This window comes from Caretta caretta, chromosome 3 (assembly GCF_965140235.1).
Source record: "Caretta caretta isolate rCarCar2 chromosome 3, rCarCar1.hap1, whole genome shotgun sequence".
In the NCBI taxonomy this organism is placed as follows: Eukaryota; Metazoa; Chordata; order Testudines; family Cheloniidae; genus Caretta; species Caretta caretta.
This window is the reverse complement of record NC_134208.1, coordinates 40,323,045-40,348,773: the sequence shown is the minus strand read 5'-3', so window position 1 is coordinate 40,348,773 and position 25,729 is coordinate 40,323,045. Positions and strand designations below refer to the sequence as shown.

At 42.8% G+C, this 25,729-nt stretch overlaps 1 protein-coding gene across 3 annotated transcripts in view; it reads left to right on the top strand.

Moving 5' to 3' along the window:
• The window catches only part of ERICH1 (glutamate rich 1), a 114,318-nt gene that overhangs the window by 27,537 nt on the left and 61,052 nt on the right, over window positions 1-25,729 (top strand). For all 3 annotated transcript variants that reach the window (XM_075126449.1, XM_048845348.2, XM_075126450.1), the window contains exons 2-3: window positions 1,129-1,293; window positions 24,355-24,486. In XM_075126449.1, coding sequence (XP_074982550.1) covers window positions 1,129-1,293; window positions 24,355-24,486 — 297 coding nt within the window. The remainder of the gene's footprint in view (window positions 1-1,128; window positions 1,294-24,354; window positions 24,487-25,729) is intronic.

Here is a 25,729-nt window from a genome sequence, read left to right as displayed (position 1 = left end):
AGAGACTAAGGTGAGGCTGACTGGCCTGTAGTTCCCAGGATCCTCCTTCTTCCCTTTTTTAAAGATGGGCACTACATTAACCTTTTTCCAGTTGTCCGGGACCTCCCCTGATCGCCATGAGTTTTCAAAGATAATGGCCAATGGCTCTGCAATCACATCCGCCAACTCCTTTAGCACTCTGGGATGCAGCGCATCCGGCCCCATGGACTTGTGCACATCCAGCTTTTCTAAATAGTCCCGAACCACTTCTTTCTCCACAGGGGCTGGTCACCTTCTCCCCATGCTGTGCTGCCCAGTGCAGTAGTCTGGGAGCTGACCTTGTTCGTGAAGACAGTGGCAAAAAAAGCATTGAGTACGTTAGCTTTTTCCACATCCTCTGTCACTAGGTTGCCTCCCTCATTCAGTAAGGGGCCACATTTTCCTTGACTTTCTTCTTGTTGCTAACATACCTGAAGAAACCCTTCTTGTTACTCTTAACATCTCTTGCTAGCTGCAACTCCAGGTGTGATTTGGCCTTCCTGATTTCACTCCTGCATGCCCGAGCAATATTTTTATACTCATCCCTAGTCATTTGTCCAATCTTCCACTTCTCGTAAGCTTCTTTTTTGTATTTAAGATCAGCAAGGATTTCACTGTTAAGCTAAGCTGGTCGCCTGCTATATTTACTATTCTTTCTACACATCGGGATGGTTTGTCCCTGTAACCTCAATAAGGATTCTTTAAAATACAGCCAGCTCTCCTGGACTCCTTTCCCCCTCATGTTATTCTCCCAGTGCCAACAAGACACTTTAAGCAGTCTTAAGATGCTTGTGTAGCATTCTTGTAAAATGTCCTGTCCTGGCTGCAGAGGATTGCAGCGTACAATTGCTGCCGCGAGCTAACATTTACTCCTTTAGCTCGGAATAGCCAGGGGGAATGCTGGCTATTCCAGGTTCAAAATTTCACTGATGACCCTTGAGGATGGGGGATTTACGTGCAGATGGCAGCTTGCACTTACAGCTGGAGGAAAGGGAAGCAACTCTTAATTGATTAGAGGGTTAAAAAAAGGATCTCAGAATACAGTGATTTATGTCTATTGTAAAGATGTTTCTACTTTTATTTATTACAATTATTTTTATTATCCCATAGTGTTCATAGGGAAAGTACTGAAGAGGCTCTTCGCTGCTACTCCCTCCACTTCTCATGTGCCTGTTCCAAGTGGAGAAGAGATGGTACTAAAAAATCCCACATCAAAACCACAGCAGAAGGATTCTGAGAATACTCAGGCTTCATCAAACTGTGCCAGTTCGGCAGGTAATGTAATCTGCTAATTACTGCAATGTGAAAATACTTGGGTTTTGGTCATTGTTTTTAAAGAGAAAAAAGTTATATATGAACGCATAGTGCAGAGCCTTGTCCTATGTATGCACTGAGCCCCAAATTTTAAACGCAAAATTACTTTTGGGTTTACCCATCAAGTTCCCTGCAGTGCATACCATTCGGCATCTTGATCAAACTAAATTTTTCACTGACAAAAAATCCTTTGTTAATGCAAAGTTAGAGTTGCCTGGTGGTATCGTATGTCCTTCCAGAATGTCAAGTTCAGCAAGACTCAGAAGTCTGAGAGTTAAGGTATGCACCAGAGCAACCTTGATTTTTGTACATCCTGGTTTTCAGAATTCTGAGTTTTGTTGAACTTGAAATTCTGGAAAGGCACATGATTCTACCAGGCAACCTTAACTCTGCACTAAGAAAAGGATATTTTGTTAGCGAATTTCCTAACTTTTTTTTAAACATAAAAATGCTCTTTGTAGGAGTTCTTTATTCGGACAGCTGTAGTTATTACAGAGGTGTACGGTAAAGATGCTACTGTGACCCGCTAAAGGCCAAAGATGCAATGTGATTCCTAAGTGGTCTGTAGTTTACCCCGCAGTATGTTTTGTTATAATGTAATGGTTTGTACTTTGAAATGTTAGGAGTGTGGAGTGGCTGACAGGACAGGGAGAGAAACTGCGCATTGACTGTTACGGAATGCTGATAGACTTTCTGTTTTGGTTAAGCATGTGAGAGAGCACTGTGTGTGTCCTTCTCTACACAGAACCTTCCCCATATTTCCAGCTAACCCTCCCCTTCCTGTCTTGCAAATCATTATACTCTAGAAGCAAAGTTGTCCATTGCTGTTTGGTGCCCATTGCTGGTGCAAACAAATCATAGGCAGCACTTTTCTTTGCTACATAAGCTGAGCTGTACATTGAGCTGCTTCCCATAGAGAGAGGACTGTGCTGGACTGGCGGAGAGAGGAGGTGGTGATGGCAGAGGCAGTGAAGGGATTAACATGCATCCAGGGTAATCATTGCTCTAGCTAGGCTCACCCACTTAATCTCCACTCCTGACCAGCCTGCCTGTCCACACAGGGAAGACATGTACCTCAACTTTGTATTTCCTTGGTTAGCCACTCTCCTCGTTCTGGAATGCTACTAGGCGCCACTCTTCAGCCTAAACTCAGTGTCAGTTATGTTTTAGAATAATTATTCAGAACCCACACTTACCACAGCCCAGTTCTCCTCTTCCACTGCTTTTGCTGTCATCGCCTCAACTCCCCTCTCTCTGCCAGTCATGGTGGATAATCATGAGTTTCCAGTGCAACACTGTGGCTAAAAAGGCTGTGATCCTTTGATGTTGTAACAGGGTGGCCTTCCCCTTCAAAGGCTGGAGGCCTGGGGGCAGCCAGCCCTGTTTATTTACCCCGTGAACATGAATGAGGGTTATGCTGTACTCCACGAGCATGTATTTGTTAACTCATGAACTAGTGGTCTTCCAACTATGCTGTTCTTTGGACATGTGTACTTGTGCTTAAGTGACAAATTCAGCAAAAAAAAAAAAGTTTCAATTTAGTGTGACAAACATATTTTTCCTCTATCAAAAAGTATGTGGGTAAAATGTACCCCAAACATGTTGTACTGTTATCCTGTATTTTTAGTAGTTCTATATACACTTTTGCCTCTAAGAGAGTATCTTTTATTGTAATAGTGGTGACTGTCTTCCTCACTAGCAAGCTGTTTTTTAACATAAATGTAACTTGCATATGACGATTAATAAAGTATATGTGGGGTAATGTGGGTATGTTGCAATAACTCATGAACTAGTGGTCATCCAACTATGCTGTTTTAGGACATTGCATATACTAACTGATAATGAATTGCAGTGACGGTAGTTGCTGCATACAATTACAATAAGGTAGAAAGTTCTCCAAGGATGTATGAAAATTGCATATTGGCCCACGCTGAATGAGACTCCTGCTAGTTCTTTCAATTTCCTAGTTAAATAAGGTCTTGTTGTGTTTTTTTCATCATAAACATTAAAGAAGTATTCTTCCCTTCTGAATACACTTGCTGGACAGTCCCCCACAACATAATTGATCTAACTTTCTTTTTTTCTCAACACTGGATGAAGATTAATCAGATGAGGCTGAGAAGGGGACAGCTGTTGGCTATAAAGAGTTGTGGGGGGATGGAGGGAGTAATACAGAGAAGCCGCAGGAAAGAACCATCTATTGCTGTGGCCCTGCGGAAGACAGACTGGATGGGAAGTCCTAGGACTGAAGTAGTGGCTGGGTAGAAAGCCCTATCTGGAAGTTTTTTTTCCTTTGTGAGTTTGTGGTTGTTTAGCCTTTCCCTCCAAGCTCCAATTTTTATCTAAAGTATCATTTGGGTGTGGCTAATTCCCCAGGCAAGTGAGTGAGATTGGTAGTGTACAGATGTATAAGCAGGGGAATCATGTATGAATAGAGGTCTATATTAGCTCCCTTAGCAACTGCTCCTGGAAATCCAGTTCTGGTGTCCGCAATTCAAGGATATGGATGAGTTGGAGAGGGCTCAAAGGGCCGTGAGGTGGATTGGAAAACAAGCTCCTCAAGTCTCTCATTATAAGGCATAATCTACTTACCTTAACAAAGAGAAAGTTAAGGGGTGACTTGAACAGTGTCTGTAAGTACCTATATGGGTGAAAATATTAGATAATAGAGGGCTAGCAGACAAATGTATAACAAGATCCAGTGACGGGAAGTTGAAGTTAGACAAATTCAGACTAGAAATTAATATTAGCCAAGATGAGCAGGTATGGTGTCCTCTGTTTGACAGAAGCTGGAAATGGGCAATGGGATGGATCACTTGATGATTATTTGTTCTATTCATTCCCTCTGAAGCACCTGGCATTGGTTGCTGTTGGAAGACAAGATACTGGGCTAGATGGACCTTTGGTCCGACCCAGTATGGCCGGTCTCATATTCTTAAATAAGGTGCAAACTTTTAACAGTGACGATAATTAAACATAGAAACAATGTAACAAGGGTATGGTGGATTCTCAATCAGTGGAAATCTTTAAATCAGGGTTGGATTTTTTTTTTTGTAAAGGATGTGCTCTAATTCAAACAGTAATTAATTCAGTGAAGTCCTATGGCCTATATTATACAGGAGGTTGGACTGGATGATCACAATGGTCCCTTTTGGCCTTATAATGTGTGAAACTGTTTGCCGCTTACTGCTGACCCTCTATTCTCTCTCTCTCGCATGCACGCACACACAAACTAGTCAGACTCCCTCACCACTGCTCCAACATTCTGTTCTCTTGCCACCCCAACCTGAAGCCTTCCACATCTCTGCCGCCTCCCCCATCATGGAATTCAGTCTCTGCAACAAGGCCTTCTTGCAGTGTGGAGGAGGAGGAGAACAGTGCTATAAAGGTGACTGAAATGGCTCACCAGGCATTCAGATTTGTTAGTTGATCTCGGCCTAATTTTTTTTTCTAGTCTCGATTAGGAACTTCCAAATAATATTTGGCATGGTCACTGACTAAAGTGCTTTATATCTTCAATGTCCTTTACAGATATTAACTACTATTTAAAAGAATCCTACAATGTTTGTGAGTAAATATCTTCATTCTCCAACTGGGTAAAACATGAGGCATATAGAAGTGATTTATCTCGCTTTGTCGATGGCAGAACTGTGATTAGAACTGAGGCGTTCTAGCCCTGAGTCCTTTTCTTATACCAGGCTGCAATTCAAAGCTAACACCTTCCAAAAAGATGTCTTGTTCCTATGTAAAATAGTAGGTAATTTCACATGGACACGAATCTGTCTCTTCTGAAGACTGTTGCTGTGTTTCCTTTAGACTTCATGCATGAACACAGGCTCTTTTTTTTAAAAAATTACCTTCTCGTAGAATAAATGTTTCTCTCTAAAGCCTATGAATAAACTTCTCTGACTAGAGTTTCCTAAATGCGCAAGAAAAAAAGCCCAAAACACAACAATCCCCCTTTCTGGGAGTGCAAGCATTGATATTTGCCCACTTTATGACCAATAAATCCTAATAATGACTTGTTTCAGAGTAGCAGCCGTGTTAGTCTGTATTTGCAAAAAGAAAAGGAGTACTTGTTGCACCTTAGAGATGAACAAATTTATTTGAGCATAAGCTTTTGTGAGCTACAGCTCACTTCATCGGATGCGTTCAGTGGAAAATACAGTGGGGAGATTTATATACACAGAGAAAATGAAACAATGGGTGTTACCATACACACTGTAAGGAGAGTGATCGCTTAAAATGAGCTAATACCAGCAGGAGAGCGGGGGGGGGGGGGGACCTTTTGTAGTGATAATCAAGGTGGGCCATTTCCAGCAGTTGACAAGAACGTGTGAGGAACGGGGGAGGTGGGGAGGGAGGGAGGAATAAACATGGGGAAATAGTTTTACTTTGTGTAATGAGACATCCACTCCCAGTCTCTATTCAAGCCTAAGTTAATTGTATCCAGTTTGCAAATTAATTCCAATTCAGCAGTCTCTCGTTGGAGTCTGTTTTTGAAGTTTTTTTGTTGAAGAATTGTCACTTTTCAACAAAAAAACTTCAAAAACAGACTCCAACGAGAGACTGCTGAATTGGAATTAATTTGCAAACTGGATACAATTAACTTAGGCTTGAACAGAGACTGGGAGTGGATGTCTCATTACACAAAGTAAAACTATTTCCCCATGTTTATCCCTCCCTCCCTCCCCACCTCCCCCGTTCCTCCCCCGTTCTTGTCAACTGCTGGAAATGGCCCACCTTGATTATCACTACAAAAGGTCCCCCCCCCCCCCCCCCCCCCGCTCTCCTGCTGGTATTAGCTCATCTTAAGCTATCACTCTCCTTACAGTGTGTATGGTAACACCCATTGTTTCATTTTCTCTGTGTATATAAATCTCCCCACTGTATTTTCCACTGAATGCATCCGATGAAGTGAGCTGTAGCTCACTTCAAGCTTATGCTCAAATAAATTTGTTCGTCTCTAAGATGCCACAAGTACTCCTTTTCTTTTTAATAATGACTTGATAGTTGGAATTCTGATAGGGATAAATATCAGTGCTCGTGTTTTGATAAACAAAGAACACTAGCACAGTAAGAGCCCTATTTTTGGAAAGATGCAAAAATAGGAACTCATTGTAAAAGACTGTTTTAGTTTTTAAAAACACTCAGGCAGCACCTGCCTAACTGTTAAAAACACTTTTCATAATGTATGGTTTTAAATAGGATACAATTTAAAATTTGTTTTAATTCTCCCAAAAGTGACAAATTGGTAGTACTGCGTAGTATTAGTCATGTGTTGCTGCAAAAGTTCTGGGACGAAAGCTCAGGAAAAAGCCCAAAATAATTGAGAACTTCAGAGAAATTCATGTCCTTTGTGGCCGATGACTTGGAGAGTAGATATCATTCACAAGCTCAATCTAGTCATTATTCCCTTTAAGAAAAGAAAGAAAGCTGTTTGGCACTGGGACTAGAAGTTCACTTCTGAATCTAAAAACACTTGTATCCTTCTCTGCCTTTCTAGGGGGTTCTATTTTTTCCTATTTCTTAGGTCTACCCAGGAAACTAGTATTTTGCCTTTGGTAGCTATCTTTTGGTCTTGAAGGTGCTTATATCCCTACCTGTCTAGAACATTGTACAACTTTTTCAAATTCAAAATTGGTCATGGTAAAATCTTCACTCTTTGACAACGGTCATATAGGCTGAAATGATTGGAAAACTGAACCGTGCTGATATTAGTCCCCTTCAGGTACAGACAGAAAGACAGAATTGTTCTCCATCAAGCTTCCCAAAGTGTTTTCAAATGCCATATTAAATAACATGTTGCAAAACCTGTATCACATCAAAGAAATGCCTGGCAACATGAAGTTTATTAGGAAACTTGTTTCATATGGGCACGAGAGACTCACTTTAATAGACTGCATTAAAACTTTACACCTCCTGGCTGATGGAAGTAATGTTCTTGGCTTCTGACTTTTGTTAAGGCCTGACCTAGCTATAGCAAGGATAAATATTGGGAAAGATGGTTTCTCTTGAAATCTGCAAAGCTGGAACCTGATGGGTGGGGGTTTTTGTCTTTAGAGCTGCAGTCCTGTGGTGGAGGGGCTTTGTAAGTAAGTAGATAGACTATAAAGTAGGCTTGCTCACTTTTGACAGCATATTTCTAAGGGCGTCTTAGAATCATGTTCTCTCTTACAATTGTCTACACTTTCTCCCTTGATCTGCACAACAGCCTCATTTGGGATTTGGTACCGATTGATTCTGAGAGGTGCTGAGCAGCAGACCTGTGCTGAGGAAGAGGCTGAAAAATAATTACTCTAAGAACAAGATCTGTAGTGTTCAATTATTCTCTTCTCTGCAAAGCCCACCATCCCACTTGGCTTTTTCTTTTTCTTCACCACTGAGTAAGGGAACTGAAGTGGTTTAAGGTCCTGCAGAAACAAGTCACTTGAATTCTTTTGTCTTTTCAAGTCTGAAGCAGCACTAATGGGGAAGGGAAGCAAACGTAACAAGTATTATTTAAGTTTAATTAAACTGCTTATGGTGTAGCATACAAGAACTGCATGTAATACTGTATAATTGACCAAAGTACAATTAAAACTCTTGAGAGTATAAACTTCATTCATGATGAATTTCCGAGAGTGAAACAGGCTGAATAAATTCTTTTTTATGAGGAACTCCTGTTTCTTCTTTGAGTAGTGTCCCTGTGGGTGCTCCACTTCAGGTGTCAGTGCGTCACTGTGCCACAGATCAGAGATTTTTCAGTAGCAGTGCTCAATCAGGGTGCACGTGCGTGGCAGTCCTCTCACGGTGCCATTGGTGCCTCATGTCAGGGTGTGTGCAACCTACCCTTCAGTTCCTTCTCAACTGTCCTCAGCTGCAGACGGAGCCTAGTGGCAGTGCTGCTTTTTTTGTTTTTTCTCTCTAGAAATAATTAGATTTGTTTAATTAATTAGTTACCATTTTACCTAAAACCACATGGGAACTCACAAGAGGCCATTCTACACACACTCGATGTCAGACGAGCCATAACATTTTATTTAGACAGAACCAAACCGTTCCAGAAATCCCCAAGACTTTATTTCCACAACAGAACACTCCAAGGGCTGAACGCTATATCAACCAGAGACTATCTAAATGTATCCAACTTTGCTATTGACTGCGCAACAAGGAACCCCCACTGGGGATCTGATCCCACTGTATGCATGACATGGCCACATCTATAGCCTTCCTGAACAATGTCCCTCTAATAGATATATGCAGGGCTACCACACAGGCCTGAGAGCACACCTTTGGAAAACATGATGCCATCACTCAGTGCTCTGTCAGATACTATACTAGGCCTTACCATGCTTTCTGCAACAACACGCATGACACCAAAGCTCCTACCATCCACAGTAGGGCACTGCTCTACAGACACCTGAAGTGGAGCACACACCGGGACGCTACTCGAAGAAGAAGAGGAAGCTGCTCAAGCTTGTGCAGTAACAAGGGTTCTTCGAGATGTGTGTCTCTGTGAGTGCTCCACTACCCACCCTCTTCCCCTCTACTTCAGAATTCGTTCGAGCTCTGCAGTAGAGAAGGAACTAAAGGGTCAGGGTCATGTGTGTGCTACATGAGGTGCCAACGGCACCACGAGGTGACTACTCTGCACGCGTGTCCCAACCGAGCAATGCTACTGAAAATCTCCAATCTGCGGCGCAGGGACACTCCGACACGTGAAGTGGAGCATCCACAGGGAGACACATCTCGAAGAACCCTCGTTACTGCACAAGGTGAGTAACTTCCTCTTTTATTCAGTGTCAATAGATTATTTTTTTCTAACCCCCCTCCGGCCACTCCTTAATTTTGACTTATGCAAAATTGTGCTATGTAGGGATACCAGTGCTTTCAAAAGCCTTTTCAGCCTTAATATCAGAACAGGGCCTGCACATTTGCTGCCTTTGAGTCTGTCTCTTCTGTAACAGAATATGTTACGGTTTCAGGATAACTGGCCCTCTGACCTCCTGTTGTGTTAATTCTTTGGGCTCATGTATTCCATCTAAATTAAAGATGATAACAGAACCCTGTCACTGTCAAACAACAGCTTAAAACAAGGTTCGGTACACAGACCTCAGCCTGCATAGTACCATAGAAAACACACTATTAAAAATAGTTTAAACGTTTTATTAAAGATAGAGAAAAGAAGGGGAAAACAGTTCAAGCATTTGAAATGTAAAGTATTAAATAAGGCTTTCATTTTAACAACTCGTTTGTTCCCTGAAAAAAGCCCTTTGTTTGACTGTCTCTTAGATGGAGTTAAATGTGGTAACTACTGGCCTTTTGGGGGAAAGAAAAGAAGTTAATTGAGATGGAACGGGGCTGTTGCTGCTGCTTTTAGTTTTCAGAGTAACAGCCGTGTTAGTCTGTATTCGCAAAAAGAAAAGGAGTACTTGTGGCACCTTAGAGACTAATCAAGTACTCCTTTTCTTTTTGCTTTTAGTTTGATTCTGTTTTCTAGAAGGCGAAACAAGACCAACACGTACAAGGGGAAAGGAAAGAACTGCAAAGGTAGAAAATGCAGCTTTAGTCTCTGGTGTTGGCTATCACTTGCAGCCTCACTGCTGGAAGAACTCAAGCATGGCACTCAGTCTTATTAGCGACTCCAAGACCTGGACTCCGAAACTTGTACCAGCATCAGGCTATTTAGGACATTGCCTTTATTTGCTTCTTTGGTCACACGCTTGCTTACAACAGTGTTGCAAAATATGCAGTCTTTGCTGGCTAAGCCAGATTGTTATTACAGAAAGAAAAAGAAGAAAGATAGGAAAGAAAAGAAATCTGGTAGAGAAGGAAAAGGACAGTAGGGTGAGCAGTAGGGTGGTACTATCTTGGGGCTTGCTCAGGCCAACCCACTCTATCGGGCCTGGGCATGGTTATCAGGGCTGGCCTTAGGGAAAATGGCGCCCTGGGCAAACTTGTATCTTGGCACCCCTGACCACTGCTTTAGTACTTAATATGTGCTAGGGCTTGCTGGGGCTGAGCATCAGCACCTCTAGGCTTGGCGGTTCATAGCCCTGGCACCCTGAGCTCCCAGCCGGCATCTGCCGCTCTCTGGCCACCCAACTTTGAAGGCAGCACTGCTGCCAGCAGCAGCACAGAAATAAGGGTAGCAATACGATACCATGCCACCCTTACTTCTGCACTGCTGGTGGTGGCGACTTTACCTTCAGAGCTGGGTGCTCAACCAGCCGCTGCTCTCTGGCCACCCAGCTTGAGTTCCGGCACCTCTGTCATTGCAAATTAAGCACTGCCCCCCCATTCATCCCCCCCATTGCTCCCAAGCTCTGTTGCCTCTCCCCTAGCCCTCTCCCTGCTTCTATTGCCCCAAGCTCCCTTCTACGGCCTCAGACTCCAGGCATACCCCGCTCCTGGTCTCTTGACCTTGGCACCCCCGACCATGGCACCCCAGGCAGTCGCCCACCCATAAGGCCGGCCCTGATGGTCATTTGCTAAACTGAGTTGTGCTAGAGCACATGATGGGCATTTGTTAAGAGTGTGGTCAGATCCTTCACAGCAGAAACACAGCCCATGGGGCAACAGCACTCCTTTTCCTTAGGGGTCACATGACGGCAGACAATATACAGCTGCATGGGTTCAGAGTCCATTTTGGAGACGGGTCCCAAGGGATGCTGGGGGTGTGGTGGCCTGGACCCCTTCCCTGCCTGTTGTTGATGCATATGATGAGGTCAATGAAGGCATCTAGGTTGATCAGCGCCTCCACCTAAACAGCATTCCACAATTAGAACCACATCTTAAGCACTAAGGCTATTATTTCTAATGTTCCAGGTCTGAGCTCCCCAGCTGACAGGGGGTTGATTGCGAGAAGGGAGAGCTCCATCTCATACCTCACCACATATGAGTACTAGGCCACTTGCCTGGTGCTGAACCTGCCTTGTCTTACTGCATCATAAACCATGGCTGGACACGGCTGAAGTTTCCTGCTCCAGCAACCTTAATGGAATCCCTCATTTTGATGCCTTGTTCCAAGTTGTAGCCACACAAGCTAGCTCATCCTTAATCTCCTTTCATAGTCGTCACCGCAGCTGGTAGAGCTGAGCTGTTTTGTTCCACTCAGTGTAAGAGACTAGTTGCCAAAAGCGGGTAGCATAGGAGGAGGCCAGTCCCTGCCCCGACTGAGTTTGCACAGGGCTGCCTCTGCTGAGCAGGCATGGTTGGACTCCCCAAATATGGCGGGAAATGCCTGGAGGAAAGTATCTCGGAGAGCGTCAGGGTCACTTGTTCAAGCAGGGGCAAGGTCCAATCGAATGCATCTCCCATTATGAGGGTAGTAACGAGTTTTCCTTTTGCTTGATTGATGGGGTAGTATTGGGGTTGAAGCAGAAACAACAGTTGGCATTGGTTAATAACCTTCTTTCTCTCCCACCCCCCCATTTTTTTCGTAGTCTCCATTAAAATGTTCTGAGAAGAGGACTGGGAGTTCTGGGTCCAGGTACACGGCCATAGCACATATCCTAGTGTAGCATTCTCGCTCACAGCTGAGCCACCTGCTCTCATAGCATCTGCGGCATGCTGTGCCAGGTGGGCCCACAGTCCCACATTTTCATCATTGAGCTGGGTAGATTGCCTGCACAGAGCTTGGTTCTCTGTTGCAAGCTGTGATACTTGGGCTCACAGCATGGGGAGCTCCTTCTGGGAGCAATCAACCTATGCAGCCTCTTGGTAGGGAGTGGATCGTTACCTCCATATTCCCTCAGAGTAGGCCTTCACCACTAACTAGAGTTGTCCAGGCAAACTGTCAGGATCCTGACAAGGGCAGTTGGGACCAAGGGTCAGAGCAGGGTCAAACCTGAGCCTGAAAGTAGCAGGGGAGTTTATAGTCAATCTCTGAGAATCCGAATCCCAGTCAGGTTTCAGGGTCTGGATCAAGAGGCAAGGTACAAATCAAGCTGAGGTCAAAGCCAGGAATTTAAGAGAGGAAAGCAGGTCATGGCAGCTACAGGAGATCAGTGCTGTCACCTGGATACTTCCTGAAACACCCACTTTGGATTCATATAGGGCCAGGAGCCAATCAGGATGCATGAAGCTGCTGCCTGTTGGATCCCCTGAGGCAGGACTTTGCACGGTCTGTGTCTGCAGCAGGTTGTAGGTAGTGGAGCATGAGCCAGTTAACAGCTGCTATTGGGTGGAAGCGTGGAGGTGTTTGCTACTGATCAGCTTTGCAGGCCCAGATTCAAGACCAACTGGACCTTACACCTGGGACATTTTTTCAAGAGACTGAGGAGATGAGTTGGTAGAAGCCTAGCCTCTAGTCATCTTTGTTTTCATTAGATATGTTGGAGTATCTGATGGATGAGTCATTGAAAGCCTTCTAGGTTAGCGTCTTTTTATTTCCATTTCTTAAAACTAGTCAGTTATCTTAAATGTCCAGTTAGAGCTCATTCCACTGGTGGCTGCTCTTCAGAGGCAAAACCATGGCATTTGGGGTCAAATTTAACATTGTGTCCTCTCATTGTGTCCTCTCACAAGTGCCTGCCTCTTCTACCCTCCCCCACAATACAAAACCATTATTTGAAGTTAGTAGGATTGCTTAAAGTGTAAATCTGTGTTGAATTTGGCATACTATACATTGTGTTTTCCCAAAATATGTGTCTTACTATCACTGTTGCACTTAACAGGAACTAATTGCTATACTGATTATTTGTCAATTATCCAAAGTAAGGAAGGATATTAGAAGAAAATTCAGTTTAAAAACTAAATCTTTGAGCAAACTTGTACTCTGTATAGGGTTATGGATAACTTTTTTTTTTCCTGTGAGTGTTCCAGGAAAAAGTCTCAGTAATGATATAATCAGTTAATCACTGAAGGTAATTAACAAATTGCAGCATAGACGTGGCCTTTTGGATTTGAAGCTGCTGCATTCTATAAAAATTACATTGATTGACAGAGGGTTCTATTATTAGACTTTTGGAAGGAACACTCAACCAATGAGATCTACAGTTCTGGCTGAAATATTTGGCAAAGTGCTAACTTACTTATAAAGCCATATTGGAAATATCACTATGTGCTCTCCCAATATGTCTAAAATCTGTAGACATCTGACAGAAAAAATAATGCTGAACACAAAATATAATTGCCTATGTCACAGTTCAGGGCAATAGCAACCTATATTCCTCCTCCATCCTCCAGCACGGGCTCCTACTGTAGGCTCCCAGCTCCTCAGCCATCACCTCTGTTGGACAGACACTCATGTCTCTTTCCCTTCTGACCAGGGTTTTTCCAAGCAGCACAGTTCCCTGCCTGCCCTGTGAGTTCCCCAGCAAGGCAAACTGCCTAAGCAGGCCTGCTTTATTTTCTTCCAGATGCTATGTAGCAATGTAATTGCCCACAGTTAAGTTACCTTACAGCTCTTTATAAGCAATCACATTTATTTTTAAGGTGAAAGCATTAACGAGAAAATATATTTAAAAAAAATAAAAGAACCAACCTGCGTGCTAATAAGCTTACCAGAGATCACCCCCTCACTCCAACAAAGGCTCTGGTAGAAGTCAGTTCTTCAAACCCCACAAAGGATTTTTTCCTGTGGTTACAGGTTCATAACAGCTGTTACCTCAGAACAAGCACCCCTATGGATAGGTTGTCCTTTCTTTTGTACAGTCTAGGACAGTGGTGGGCAACCTGTGGCCCACGGGCCACACGCAGCCCATCATGGTAATTCAGTGGCAGGCAGTCAGGCAGTTTGTTTACATTTGCACAGCCGCCCGCAGCTCCCAGTGGCTGTGGTTTGCCGTTCCCGGCCAATGGGAGCTGTGAAAAGCGGCACCCAGCATGTCCCTGCAGCCCACACTGGTTCCCGAAGCTCTCATTGGCCAGGAATGGCGCACCGCGGCCACTGGGAGCTGTAGGCGGCCATGCAAATGTAAACAAACTGCCTGGCGGCCCACCAGCAGATTACCCTGACGGGCAACCGGTTGCCCACCGCTGGTCTAGGACTTTGATCATCAGAGACTTTGAGTAGGTAATCAGCCAGAGAGTGCTTCTCTCCTGAGGGCATAGCTTCTAAAGATTGGGTCTGATGGTGAGAATTTACATTCCTCTCCCCCTAGGTATTTTCTAGGAAACCAACTTTATTTTGTCTATCCTGCATGTTCCTTCTTGTCTGGCACATTGTTTAAAATACTCCTTTTGAAGCTCAGAACACTTCCCAAGGTATACACTGGCCACTTCTCCCCCCCAGAGAAGTTATGTAAAATCCCACAATAATAGATAAATGCAAAGTTTGTAATACAAATGACTCCACAGCTATTTAAATTTAATTCAATAAGATCTTCCAAAAATATTGCAGGAAATTGGCCAATACATCACAGCCTATATTGATACACAATAAAGTACATGATAAATAGCTTGATACTTAACTCTATAATTTGTTTTTATCCTTTTACATAAAACAGCTGATGGAGACTAAGCTACTGTATTTACAAAATAGCGTAATTTCAGTTAATGGCCTAATAATGTTGCCTATCATTGTAGGTGATCAGACTTTGGATTTGCTGAAGATCTGTAGCTGGATCCCCTCAGTCATGATTTGTGTATCTTCAAACTGATAGTCAATAAAATGTACTATAATCCTGTCTTGTTTCAATGTTAAAAGGGTGTAGAAATTCCAGTATACAGTAAAAAATTATCTTCATACTTCAGAATGAGAATTATGCATTGAGCCAGATTTTCTTCCTTTTTTGTGACTCCCTTCTAACCAAATTCAGCCCTGCTAAAAGCAGCCATGTCACTGACTTTGCTTTCTCTTTAAATTGGTTTCTGGTCTTCCAAAAATTCAAAGTGGATTTCTGTTTTCTCTTCCTAATAGCCTTCAGTGGTAGGCTACATATTAAATGCTAAAGGAGTGAAGAGGTAAATTTATAGATTGCTGCATTTTTTCCCCAATTATTATCTTCTTCAAATAAACAAGTACTCTGTGCTTACATTAACACACCAAATGTTTAAGTCTGAAAATTTAAATTTTCCATTAGGTAAACTTATCTAGGTTAATAGATTCAAAGGTTGACTGTTCTAAATGAATCCTTTTGCTCAAACTTATAGTTTGGATTAATCCATAGGGAGTCTGTTAGGAAACTCAGTAGCCTAGAAGCATGTCTTTAAGCTGATCTTCTAAATGGTGATGTCCTGGCCTGAATGGTCCTGGTCAAACTTACTGCAGGCAAATGCATGGAATGGAGGAAAGGAGAGACACATGACAGTGCTGGTTCTTTTTTTCCTCCGTAAGAAGACAGGGAGAAGTTCCTCTGACTACTTGTAAGCCTGCCTGAAAATGTAAAAGTAATTATGTAAGAGAAGTGGGAAGGAGTAGAATTTGCTTCATGTCCTTATACCTTTTGATTCCTTAAGAGGAATAAAAAGTCACTAATTTAGGGCCTTTGTGTGACCCCTTCAGTTTATTATAGCTAAACAGACGTGTGTTGACAATATGCTTTTGCTCTAAACTCAATTTTATATAAGGATCATATGCCCAGCTTTGTGTTAAGTACGACAGTTTAATAGAAAAGTCAGGTTAGGAGCATGATTTATTTTTTTGTAGAAATTTATTTGAAATGAGAGGCAACATATTAGAAGTAATTTAAGAGATCACTGGTTAGTATAAGAAAATACATTTTTAAAAGATAATTAAGAAATCATCAAATCATGGGACTGGAAGGGACCTCTAGAGGTCATCTAGTCCAGTCCCCTGCACTCATGGCAGGACTAAGTATTATCTAGACCATCCCTGACAGGTGTTTGTCTGACTTGCTCTTTAAAATCTTCAATGATGGAGATTCCACAACCTCCCTCGGCAATTTATTCCAGTGCTTAACCACCCTGACAGGAAGTTTTTCCTAACCTAAACCTCCTTTGCTGCAATTTAAGCCCATTGCTTCTTTTCCTATCCTCATGGTTAAGAAGAACAATTCTTCTCCCTCCTCCCTGTAACAACCTTTTATGTGTTTGAAAACTGTTATCATGTGTCCTCTCAGTCTTCTCTTTTCCAGACTAAACAAACCCAGTTTTTTCAATCTTCCCTCATAGGTCATGTTTTCTGGATCTTTAATCATTTTTGTTGCTCTTCTCTGGTCTTTCTCCAATTTGTCCACATTTTCCTGAAATTTGGTGCCCAGAACTGGACATAATACTCCAGTTGAGGCCTAATCAGCATGGAGTAGAGCGGAAGAATTACTTCTCATGTCTTGCTTACAACACTCCTGCTAATACATCTCAGAATGATGTTTGCTTTTTTTGCAACAGCCTTATGCTGTTGACTCAAATTTAGCTTCTAGTCCACTATGACCCCCAAATCCCTTTCCACAGCACTCCTTCCTAGGCAGTTATTTCCCATTTTGCATGTGTGCAACCGATTGTTCTTTATAAGTGTACTCTCTATGCCATTATCTAAATCATTGATGAAGATATTGAACAGAACTGGACCCAGAACTGATCCCTGCGGGACCCTACTCATGTCCTTCCAGCATGACTGTGAACCACTGATAACTACTCTCTCGGCACTGTTTTCCAAACAGTTTTGCACCCACCTTATAATAGCTCCATCTAGGTTGCATTTCCCTAGTTTGCTTATGAGAAGGTCATGCGAGACAGTATCAAAAGCTTTACTAAAGTCAAGATATTACCACGTCTACCACTTCCCCCCCACCCCCACATCCACAAGGCTTGTTACCCTGTCAAAGAAAGCTGTCAGGTTGGTTAGACACAATTTGTTTTTGACAAATCCATGCTGACTGTCACTTACCACCTTATTATCTTCTAGATCAGGGGTTCCCAAACTTGATTCACGGCTTGTTTAGGGTAAGCCTCTGGTGGGCCACGAGATGCTTTGTTTACCTGAAAAAAGAAAAGGAGTACGTGTGGAACCTTAGAGACTAACCAATTCATTTGAGCATAAGCTTTTGTGAGCTACAGCTCACTTCGTCGGATGCATTCAGTGGAAAGTACAGTGAGGAGATTTATATACACACAGAACATGAAAAAATGTGTGTTATCCTACACACTGTAAGGAGAGTGATCACTTAAGATGAGGTATTACCAGCAGGAGAGCGGGGGGAAGAAAAGCTTTTGTAGTGATAATCAAGGTGGGCAATTTCCAGCAGTTAACAAGAACGTCTGAGGAACAGTGTGGGCTTGGGGGGAGGGGGGGAATAAACATGGGGAAATGACCTATCCACTCCCAGTCTCTATTCAAACCTAAGTTAATTATATCCAGTTTGCAAATTAATTCCAATTCATCTGTCTCTTGTTGAAGTCTGTTTTTGAAGTCTTTTTGTTGTAATATTGCGACTTTTAGGTCTGTAATCGAGTGACCAGAGAGACTGAAGTGTTCTCCGATTGGTTTATGAATGTTATAATTCTTGACATCTGATTTGTGTCCTTTTATTCTTTTACGTAGAGACTGTCCAGTTTGACCAATGTACATGGCAGAGGGGCATTGCTGGCACATGATGGCTTATATCACATTGGTAGATGTGCAGGTGAACGAGCCTCTGATAGTGTGGCTGATGTGATTAGGCCCTATGATGGGGGTGTCCCCTGAATAGATATGTGGACACAGTTGGCAACGGGCTTTGTTGCAAGGATAGGTTCCTGGGTTAGTGTTTTTGTTGTGTGGTGTGTGGTTGCTGGTGAGTATTTGCTTCAGGTTGGGGGGCTGTCTGTAGGCAAGGACTGGCCTGTCTCCCAGGATTTGTGAGAGTGATGGGTCGTCCTTCAGGATAGGTTGTAGATCCTTGATGATGCGTTGGAGAGGTTTTAGTTGGGGGCTGAAGGTGATGGCTAGTGGCTTACAGCTCCTAGCGGCCACGGTTCGCAGTTCCCAGCCAATGGGAGCTGCAGGAAGCAGTGGTCTGGCCCTCACCTCTTCCCACAGCTCTCATTGGCTGCGAGCGGCCATACCTGCAGACGCTCAGGTAAACAAAGCGTCTTGCGGCCCACCAGGGGCTTACCCTGAACAAGCCGTGAACCGAGTTTGGGAACCCCTGTTCTAGTGATTGCAAATTGATTGCTTAATTATTTGCTCCATTATCTTTCCAGGTACAGAAGTTAAGCTGACTGGTCTGTAATTCCCCGGGTTCTCTTTATTTCTCTTTTTATAGATTGCCACTATATTTGCCCTTTTCCAGGCTTCTGGAATCTCTCCCGTCTTCCATGACTTTTCAAAGATAATGGCTAATGGCTCAGATATCTCCTCAGTCATCTCCTTGAGTATTCTAGGATGCATTTCATCAAGTCCTGGTAACTTGAAGACATGTAATTTGTCTAAGTAAATTTTAACTTGTTCTTTCCCTATTTTAGCCTCTTCTGATCCTACCTCATTTTCACTGTTAGATGTGCAAACACCACCAATCTTCTTGGTGAAAACCGAAACAAAGAAGTCATTAAACACCTCTACCGTTTTCACATTTTCTGTTATTTCTCCCCGATGATATATGGGGGGGAAAATGGGCCATGACATATTTTATAGACCCTTTGTGTTTCAGATCTCATTACACCTGATTTTTGCTTTTGTTGAAGGAAATGAGTTTTCTATTAACATAAATGTGAAAGGAATTAGACACTATCCCTTAGAAGAGGTGAAATATGCTTTTGAACCTTGTGAGTGTCAATATGATGCTACATATGGAATTTGTCTTTTCAGTTTGCTTTTTTTAAAAACCTAGGAAATTATACACACACCTCCCAAAAAAACCACCCCAAACCAAAAACAAAAAAAACTATGTTAAAAGAACATTAAGTTTGTAAAATTAAGCACTCAAGGGCTAGGAAATGTTAGAATTAAGGTTGTCTGTGCAACCTGAATTTGACCCTCTTGTGCATATGTGTTATGATAGTCTTTAATCCTATGTCCACATACTATTTTGTTTCACGGGACCTCTGCTTCATTCAGTGTACAGAATGGACAACGCTCACTGAATGAGCTGCTATTAAATATTGTGTTTTGAACATTGTTCAGTGCGTAACCTCATGCTTTATTTACTGCACACTATTCAAATCCTGCTATGAAGCCAGAATTAGTAATATTCTCATGGGCTGTTTTATGGCACTCATCAATATGATACCTGACTGCTTCTCAAACATTAATTTATCTTCACCGCATCCCTGTGAGATGAAGTATTATCCCCATTTTACAAGTGGGGAACTAAGGCACAGGGAGATTAAGGCTAAAATTGTCCACTGATTTTGGGTACCTTGAGATGAGATGCCTAAGACCAACCTGACTTTTCAGAGTACTTAGCATTATAACACTTCATGTTTGCAAAGCACAGCTCCTATTGACGTCAGATGTAGTTGTGAGTGCTCAGCACTTCTGCAGATCAGATCCGATCAGGCTGGACAAGCATAAAATTAGGTGTACGCAGTTAGTGACCACCTGTGAAAAGTTTTGTTCATGGGACTCGACTAGCATCAGATGAGAGTTCTTTGGCAGAGACAGGGTTAGAGGCCGGTTCTCCAGGATAGTATTCAACAGCCTTAACCTCCGTTCTCTTTCTGCAGTCTTCTGCTTCATTCACTACAAACCTTCCAATTTCTGCAACAAATGAGGCAGAGGCTTCAGACAGCAGCCTCATTTACCACACAACTCTGACTGATCCTGAGAGCAAGTTCTGTGCATTGAAGGAGATGCTGATCTTGTGGAAAAAATAGTATGTAATCATGTGATTAAGGTTGCGATGTTACAGTCTTTAATTCTGCCTGTGCAGCCTTTAATTCTAGCACTTCCTGCCTTATGAGTAGGGCCCTACCAAATTCAGGGTCCATTTTGGTCAATTTCATGGTCATAGGATTTTTAAAATTGTAAATTTCATTATTTCAGCTATTTAAAGCTGAAATTTCATGGTGGTGTAATTGTAGGGATCCTGACCCAAAAAGGAGTTGGGGCAGGAGGGGGAATCACAGTTACCTCCCACCCTGTGAATCTGTATAGTATAGGGTAAAACCAGATTTCACGGGAGGAGACCAGATTTCAGTAGGTGATGCATTTTTCATGGCTGTGAATTTGGTAGGGCCCTACTTATGAGTGCTTGACTTTGCAACCTTAATTTTTGCTGTGTTATATATAATTAGTTTTTATCCTGTACATTGTCTAACAAATGAATTCTGCACTATTGTGTATGTGCATTATGGAACAGTCTGTGGTCATGTAACTAAAGCCTATATTTTTCCAGGGGACCCTTGCTTCATTCTGTGAACAGGAGGGATGGTGTACACTGAGAAATCAGGGTTGTTCACTGAATGAGGCTATTGTCTGTAGGATCTCTGCCTCAGTTGCTACAGATGCTAGGAGTGTAGTGAATGATTTAGGGAACTATAGGAAGGGCAAGGGTGATATACCTATACAATGTTAGCAAAGACTGAGGGTTTGTCTGCACTTGAAATCCTACAGCAGCACAGCGACAGCTGCGCCACTGTAGTGCTTCAGTGTAGACATTGCCTACTCAAACGGAAGGGCTCTCCCATCAACGTAGGTAATCCACCTTCTCTAGAGGTGGTAGCTAGGTCAATGGAAGAATTCCTTGATAGCCTAGCTTTGTCTCACCAGGGGTTAGGTTGACTTAACTATGTCATTCAGGAGTATGGATTTTTCACACCCTGAGGGACATAGCCAGGGTCGACCTAACTTTTAGTGTAGACCAGATCTAAAATACTGTGCATGTTAAAAGATCTATATACCTGTGCCCTAGACCAGTGTTTCCCAAACTTGGGACGCCGCTTGTGCAGGGAAAGCCCCTGCTGGGCCCGGCCAATTTGTTTACCTGCCGCGTCTGCAGGTTCAGCCGATCGTGGCTTCCACTGGCCGGGGTTCGCTGTGCCCGGCCAATGGAGGCCGCTGGAAGCGGCAACCAGTACGTCCCTCGGCCTGCACCGCTTCCTGCAGCCCCCATTGGTCGGGCACAGCTAACTGCGGCCAGTGGGAGCTGCAGTCGGCCGAACCTGCGGATGCAGCAGGTAAACAAACTGTCTGGGCCTGCCAGGAGCTTTCCCTGAAGTTTGGTAAACACTGCCCTAGACTTTTGATTGAGGAGTACAAATTTAAACACAACTCAAGTAAACATATGGTAATTTTTTTCAAAGTATTTAAAATTACCCATTGAATTAATCACTTGTCTACCTTGTCACAGAAATTATTGCTGTCCTGCAGAGAATTTGGTGATACATCTTCACAAAAAAGCATATTTTGTGTAAACACCTTTTCCTAGAAACGTTTGAGATTCCTGTAGCATTGGTGCTGCAGTTTACTTTAAATCAATATGAGGCAGTAGCTGTCATCACAATTAACTCAATGGAATTTCTTCAACCATTAGACATGTTTCTCTTTCTTCTTGCATATCTATCCAAACTATAAATGCTGAAATCTTATCATTACATAGTGGCACTCTGGAGTCAAAAGATTTAAATTGAAAATGACCTTGCAAATTGTGTTTAATGTTTTGAGTAAACATTTTTTTGTAGGAATCAAATCCAAAGTATCCAAGAATATTGCACTGAAAAATTAGCAAACGTTGATATTGTTCAATAGAGTAAACACATTTACGGACATTCAGATGTCCTTGTCTTTTAATTCTAGCACTGATTAACACTTCATCATTAATCAACACTGGTGGAGAAAAATCAGCCCCAGGTACTGGCCATTCAAGGTTTTGGCATCAGCGTAATGAAATGAATTTATTGAAGAATAGTTTTAAAATTAATTTTGGTGGCTGTTTTTTCCAGAGTGTATAATTAATTAGTTTATATTTTCTATCTTATTATTTCTTTGTTTTCCTTTGTTAGCCTTTAAAATGAAAAGATTTTAATCAGCATCTGTCAAATTTTCTGGCTTGCTCAAAAAAGTAAATGATTTTCCAACACGCTGTCAGAAATTAATGGGTACATCCTAATGATGCATGGAATTGTGATACAGCTTTTCTGAAACCCTGAACTCTCTGAAATGTCCTTATTGCTGAGATGTAGCGCCACAAATTATGTTGAAGTTTCTTTCATTGTTTTTAAAGAGTATTTTATATGAGACATGACCAACTGTGTGGTTCAACGATCTGTGTACTTGCCTTTCAGGCTAACCAACAGCTGACCTGGTTGATATCCTAATCCAGGGGTGGCCAAACTTGTAGCTCCGGAGCCGCATGCAGCTCTTCATAGGTTGATATGCGGCTCCTTGCATAGGCTCTGACTCCGGGGCTGGAGCTATAGATGCTAACTTTCCAGTGTGATTTGGCGGGGGGTGCTTACTGCTAAACTTACTGCTAAACTTACTGCTAAACTGCTTACTGCCCCGCCCCAGGCCCTGCCCCCACTCCAGCCCTTCCCCCAAGCCTGCCATGTCCTCACTCTTCTCCCCTCCCCACCACAGCCTCCTGCCCACTGCATAACAGCTGATTGCTGGAGGCATGGGGAGGAAGCGGGAGACACTGATTGGTGGGGCTTCTGGCAGGCAGGAGGCACTGGAGTTGCGGGGAGCTGATGGGGAGCTGCTGACATATTAGTGTGGCTCTTTGGCAATGTACATTGGTAAATTCTGCCTCCTTCTCAGGCTAAGGTTGTCCATCCCTGGTCAAAGCAATTTGATCTTGGAAAAGTTCATCCTCAGCAATGTGTGCCTTTTCTAGATATCCAAATAGCTAAAATGCCATCATTGCATAACAATAGCGACAGCACTGCTGCTGCAGTTTAGTACTGGGATCAGGGAGAAGAGGTACCTCTTATCCAAATCCCCTGCGCCTGACAACCACGTTGTCAGTGTCTGCATTTCAGGGTCATATAGTCTGATCCTTCTCTTACCCCTAAGGGCACAAATCACCCCAAAAGGACAGAGAAGTAGAGCCATGGTTCTGCCCTTCACAGTTTGCAGAGATAGCTGGCTACAGAGAGAACACATTGCACCATTCAGAACAATGGTGCGACATGTGCAGGCTTCCCAAGCCTCCTGGACCTCGGGGAAGGATAGTCCACCCTCTGTACAATTCCTCCTGTAGTCACTCCAAATTTGGCATTTGGACAAATGCCATAGTCTAGCCCTTGGTGTGTTGAAATGGAATGGCTTCCTCCAATTGAAGCTCAGGGAAGTTGTATGGTTACTGACCCACATCTGTGTGGTTATTTTTCAATGGCTATCTAGTGGTTATATCTCTTGGCTCAACTTGCTCGGATCTCATCTTCCTATGCCAGAACAAATATGCCTCAGCTTCTCACTCTCACCCATTTCCAAGTCCCTTTAGTCCTCTGCTCTTCTGAGCTGCTGAACAAAGCTAGCCTTTCCATTCTCTAAAATGACTACTTTAAGAGGTGCTGCCAACATCACCACAATGAATCTTTCCTCTAAAAGATATGTAAATGGTGAACAGCGACTTGCTGGGCACTCTCCTCTCACAGAACTCTGCACAGAGCTGAACCACATCCAGACTGCCACTGTGAACGGAACTATTCAGACCTAGCCAGGTGGTGCTTTTCAGATTCTCTATGAACCTTTCAGAGCCACAGCAAAAGCCACATCTGAGAAGTCTCTCCAAACAGGGGCAGTAGAACCCCACTTCTTCTTATTGCTTCATTATGGTCTCTGCTGATGGGAAAGAATTTATTACTCCCCATCCATTTTTTAATAAACACTTAATAGAAAAAGTGTTCATTTCATTCAAAGGAGGAGGAAATAAGGCAGTTTAAAAAATATATAACTTAAATGGCTCATTTTGGGGGACACTTCTTCCAAAGCTTAGAAGAAGGAAAGCTCTGAAAATAGGGACAACAAATTTCAGAATAACTTCAGGATCCTCCTTAATTGTTCTGTAGCAACCACAGAATTTAACCTCCATAGTTTGTTTATTCCAGTTGTTTACAAAATAATTTAATAATTCTCCTTGTTTGAAATGCTCTGTCTTTTTGATCGGTTTTCCTAGATGTCCTATTGCCATTGTGTCTATGCACAGGTGAAAAACTTGTATGAGCAAATCTATGCAAAAATCAATAGACAGACACTTTGTTTCTGCCTTACAGGTGGAGAAAATGAAATCCTTCTTCCAAGGTTATACACAGTAAGTCTCCCTCCGGATAGCTACGTCCCAGGTAATCCAAGAACAGATAGTCCCACAAATGCTGAACACTCAGAGAGTAGTGGTGATGCAGCAGGTAAGGAATTGCTCTAAATGACAGTTTCTATAATACATTTTCTTTAAGAAAGATATGTTAACAACACAATTATCAAGTAAAACCTAACTGGAGTACCCAGGTATTTAACTCTTGCTGCCAGTGGGTGTCGCTGTTTTGCAACAAAAAGAAGTGCCTTTTCTTAAGATATGTGTCCACATGGGCTGACTTTCTATTTTAGAATTAAAGGGCCATATTCTGCACTTGGTAACATCTTTGCAATGCCACAGATGTTAATGAAGTTGCAGAGATGTAACTAAGGGTAGAATTTGACTAGCTCCTTCTTTTGTAGCTCAGGTGCCACATATGAAGAAAGAGCTCAGGTTAGCTGTGCAGTGAAGATGTACTCTAAGGGTTAATTCCTGCTGGAGTTCTCCACATGTACACAGCAACCAAGCAATGGCTGAAGCTCACCCAGTTGCTGATACTCAAATGGACAAGGGAGATAAACTTCAAAAGAATTAGTATCTCCCCCAGTATGGAATCAGGACTCTGGCTGACCTGTGGAGGTGCAGTGTGTGAAAATCCCAGCTTCTAACCTCATGGGATCTACAAGCAGGAGTCTGGAAACAAAGAACTTGAAAGCAATTTAAAAGAGCAGCCTGGGGAAATGGGATGGGGGGAAGGAGAGAGACACTGGGGAGAGAGAAGCAGACTGTATCTTTGACTTAGTCTACAGGATGAAATTCAATAAGGACAAATGCAAAGTACTTCATTTAGGAAGGAACAATCAGTTGTACACATGCAAAATGGGAAATGGCTGCCTAGGAAGGAGTACTGCAGAAAAGGGTCTTGGGGTCATAGTGGACCACAAGCTAAATATGAGTCAACAGTGTAACACTGTTGCAAAAAAAGCAAACGTCATTCTGGGATGTATTAGCAGGAGTGTTGTAAGCAAGACATGAGAAGTAATTCTTCCGCTCTACTCCATGCTGATTAGGCCTCAACTGGAATATTGTGACCAGTTCTGGGCGCCACATTTCAGGAAAATGTGGACAAATTGGAGAAAGACCAGAGAAGAGCAACAAAAATGATTAAACATCTAGAAAACATGACCTATGAGGGAAGATTGAAAAAATTGGGTTTGTTTAGTCTGGAAAAGAGAAGACAGAGAGGGGACATAAGTTTTCAAACACATAAAAGGTTGTTACAGGGAGGAGGGAGAAGAATTGTTGTTAAGGTCTGAGGGTAGGACAAGAAGCAATGGAGGTTTAGGTTGGACGTG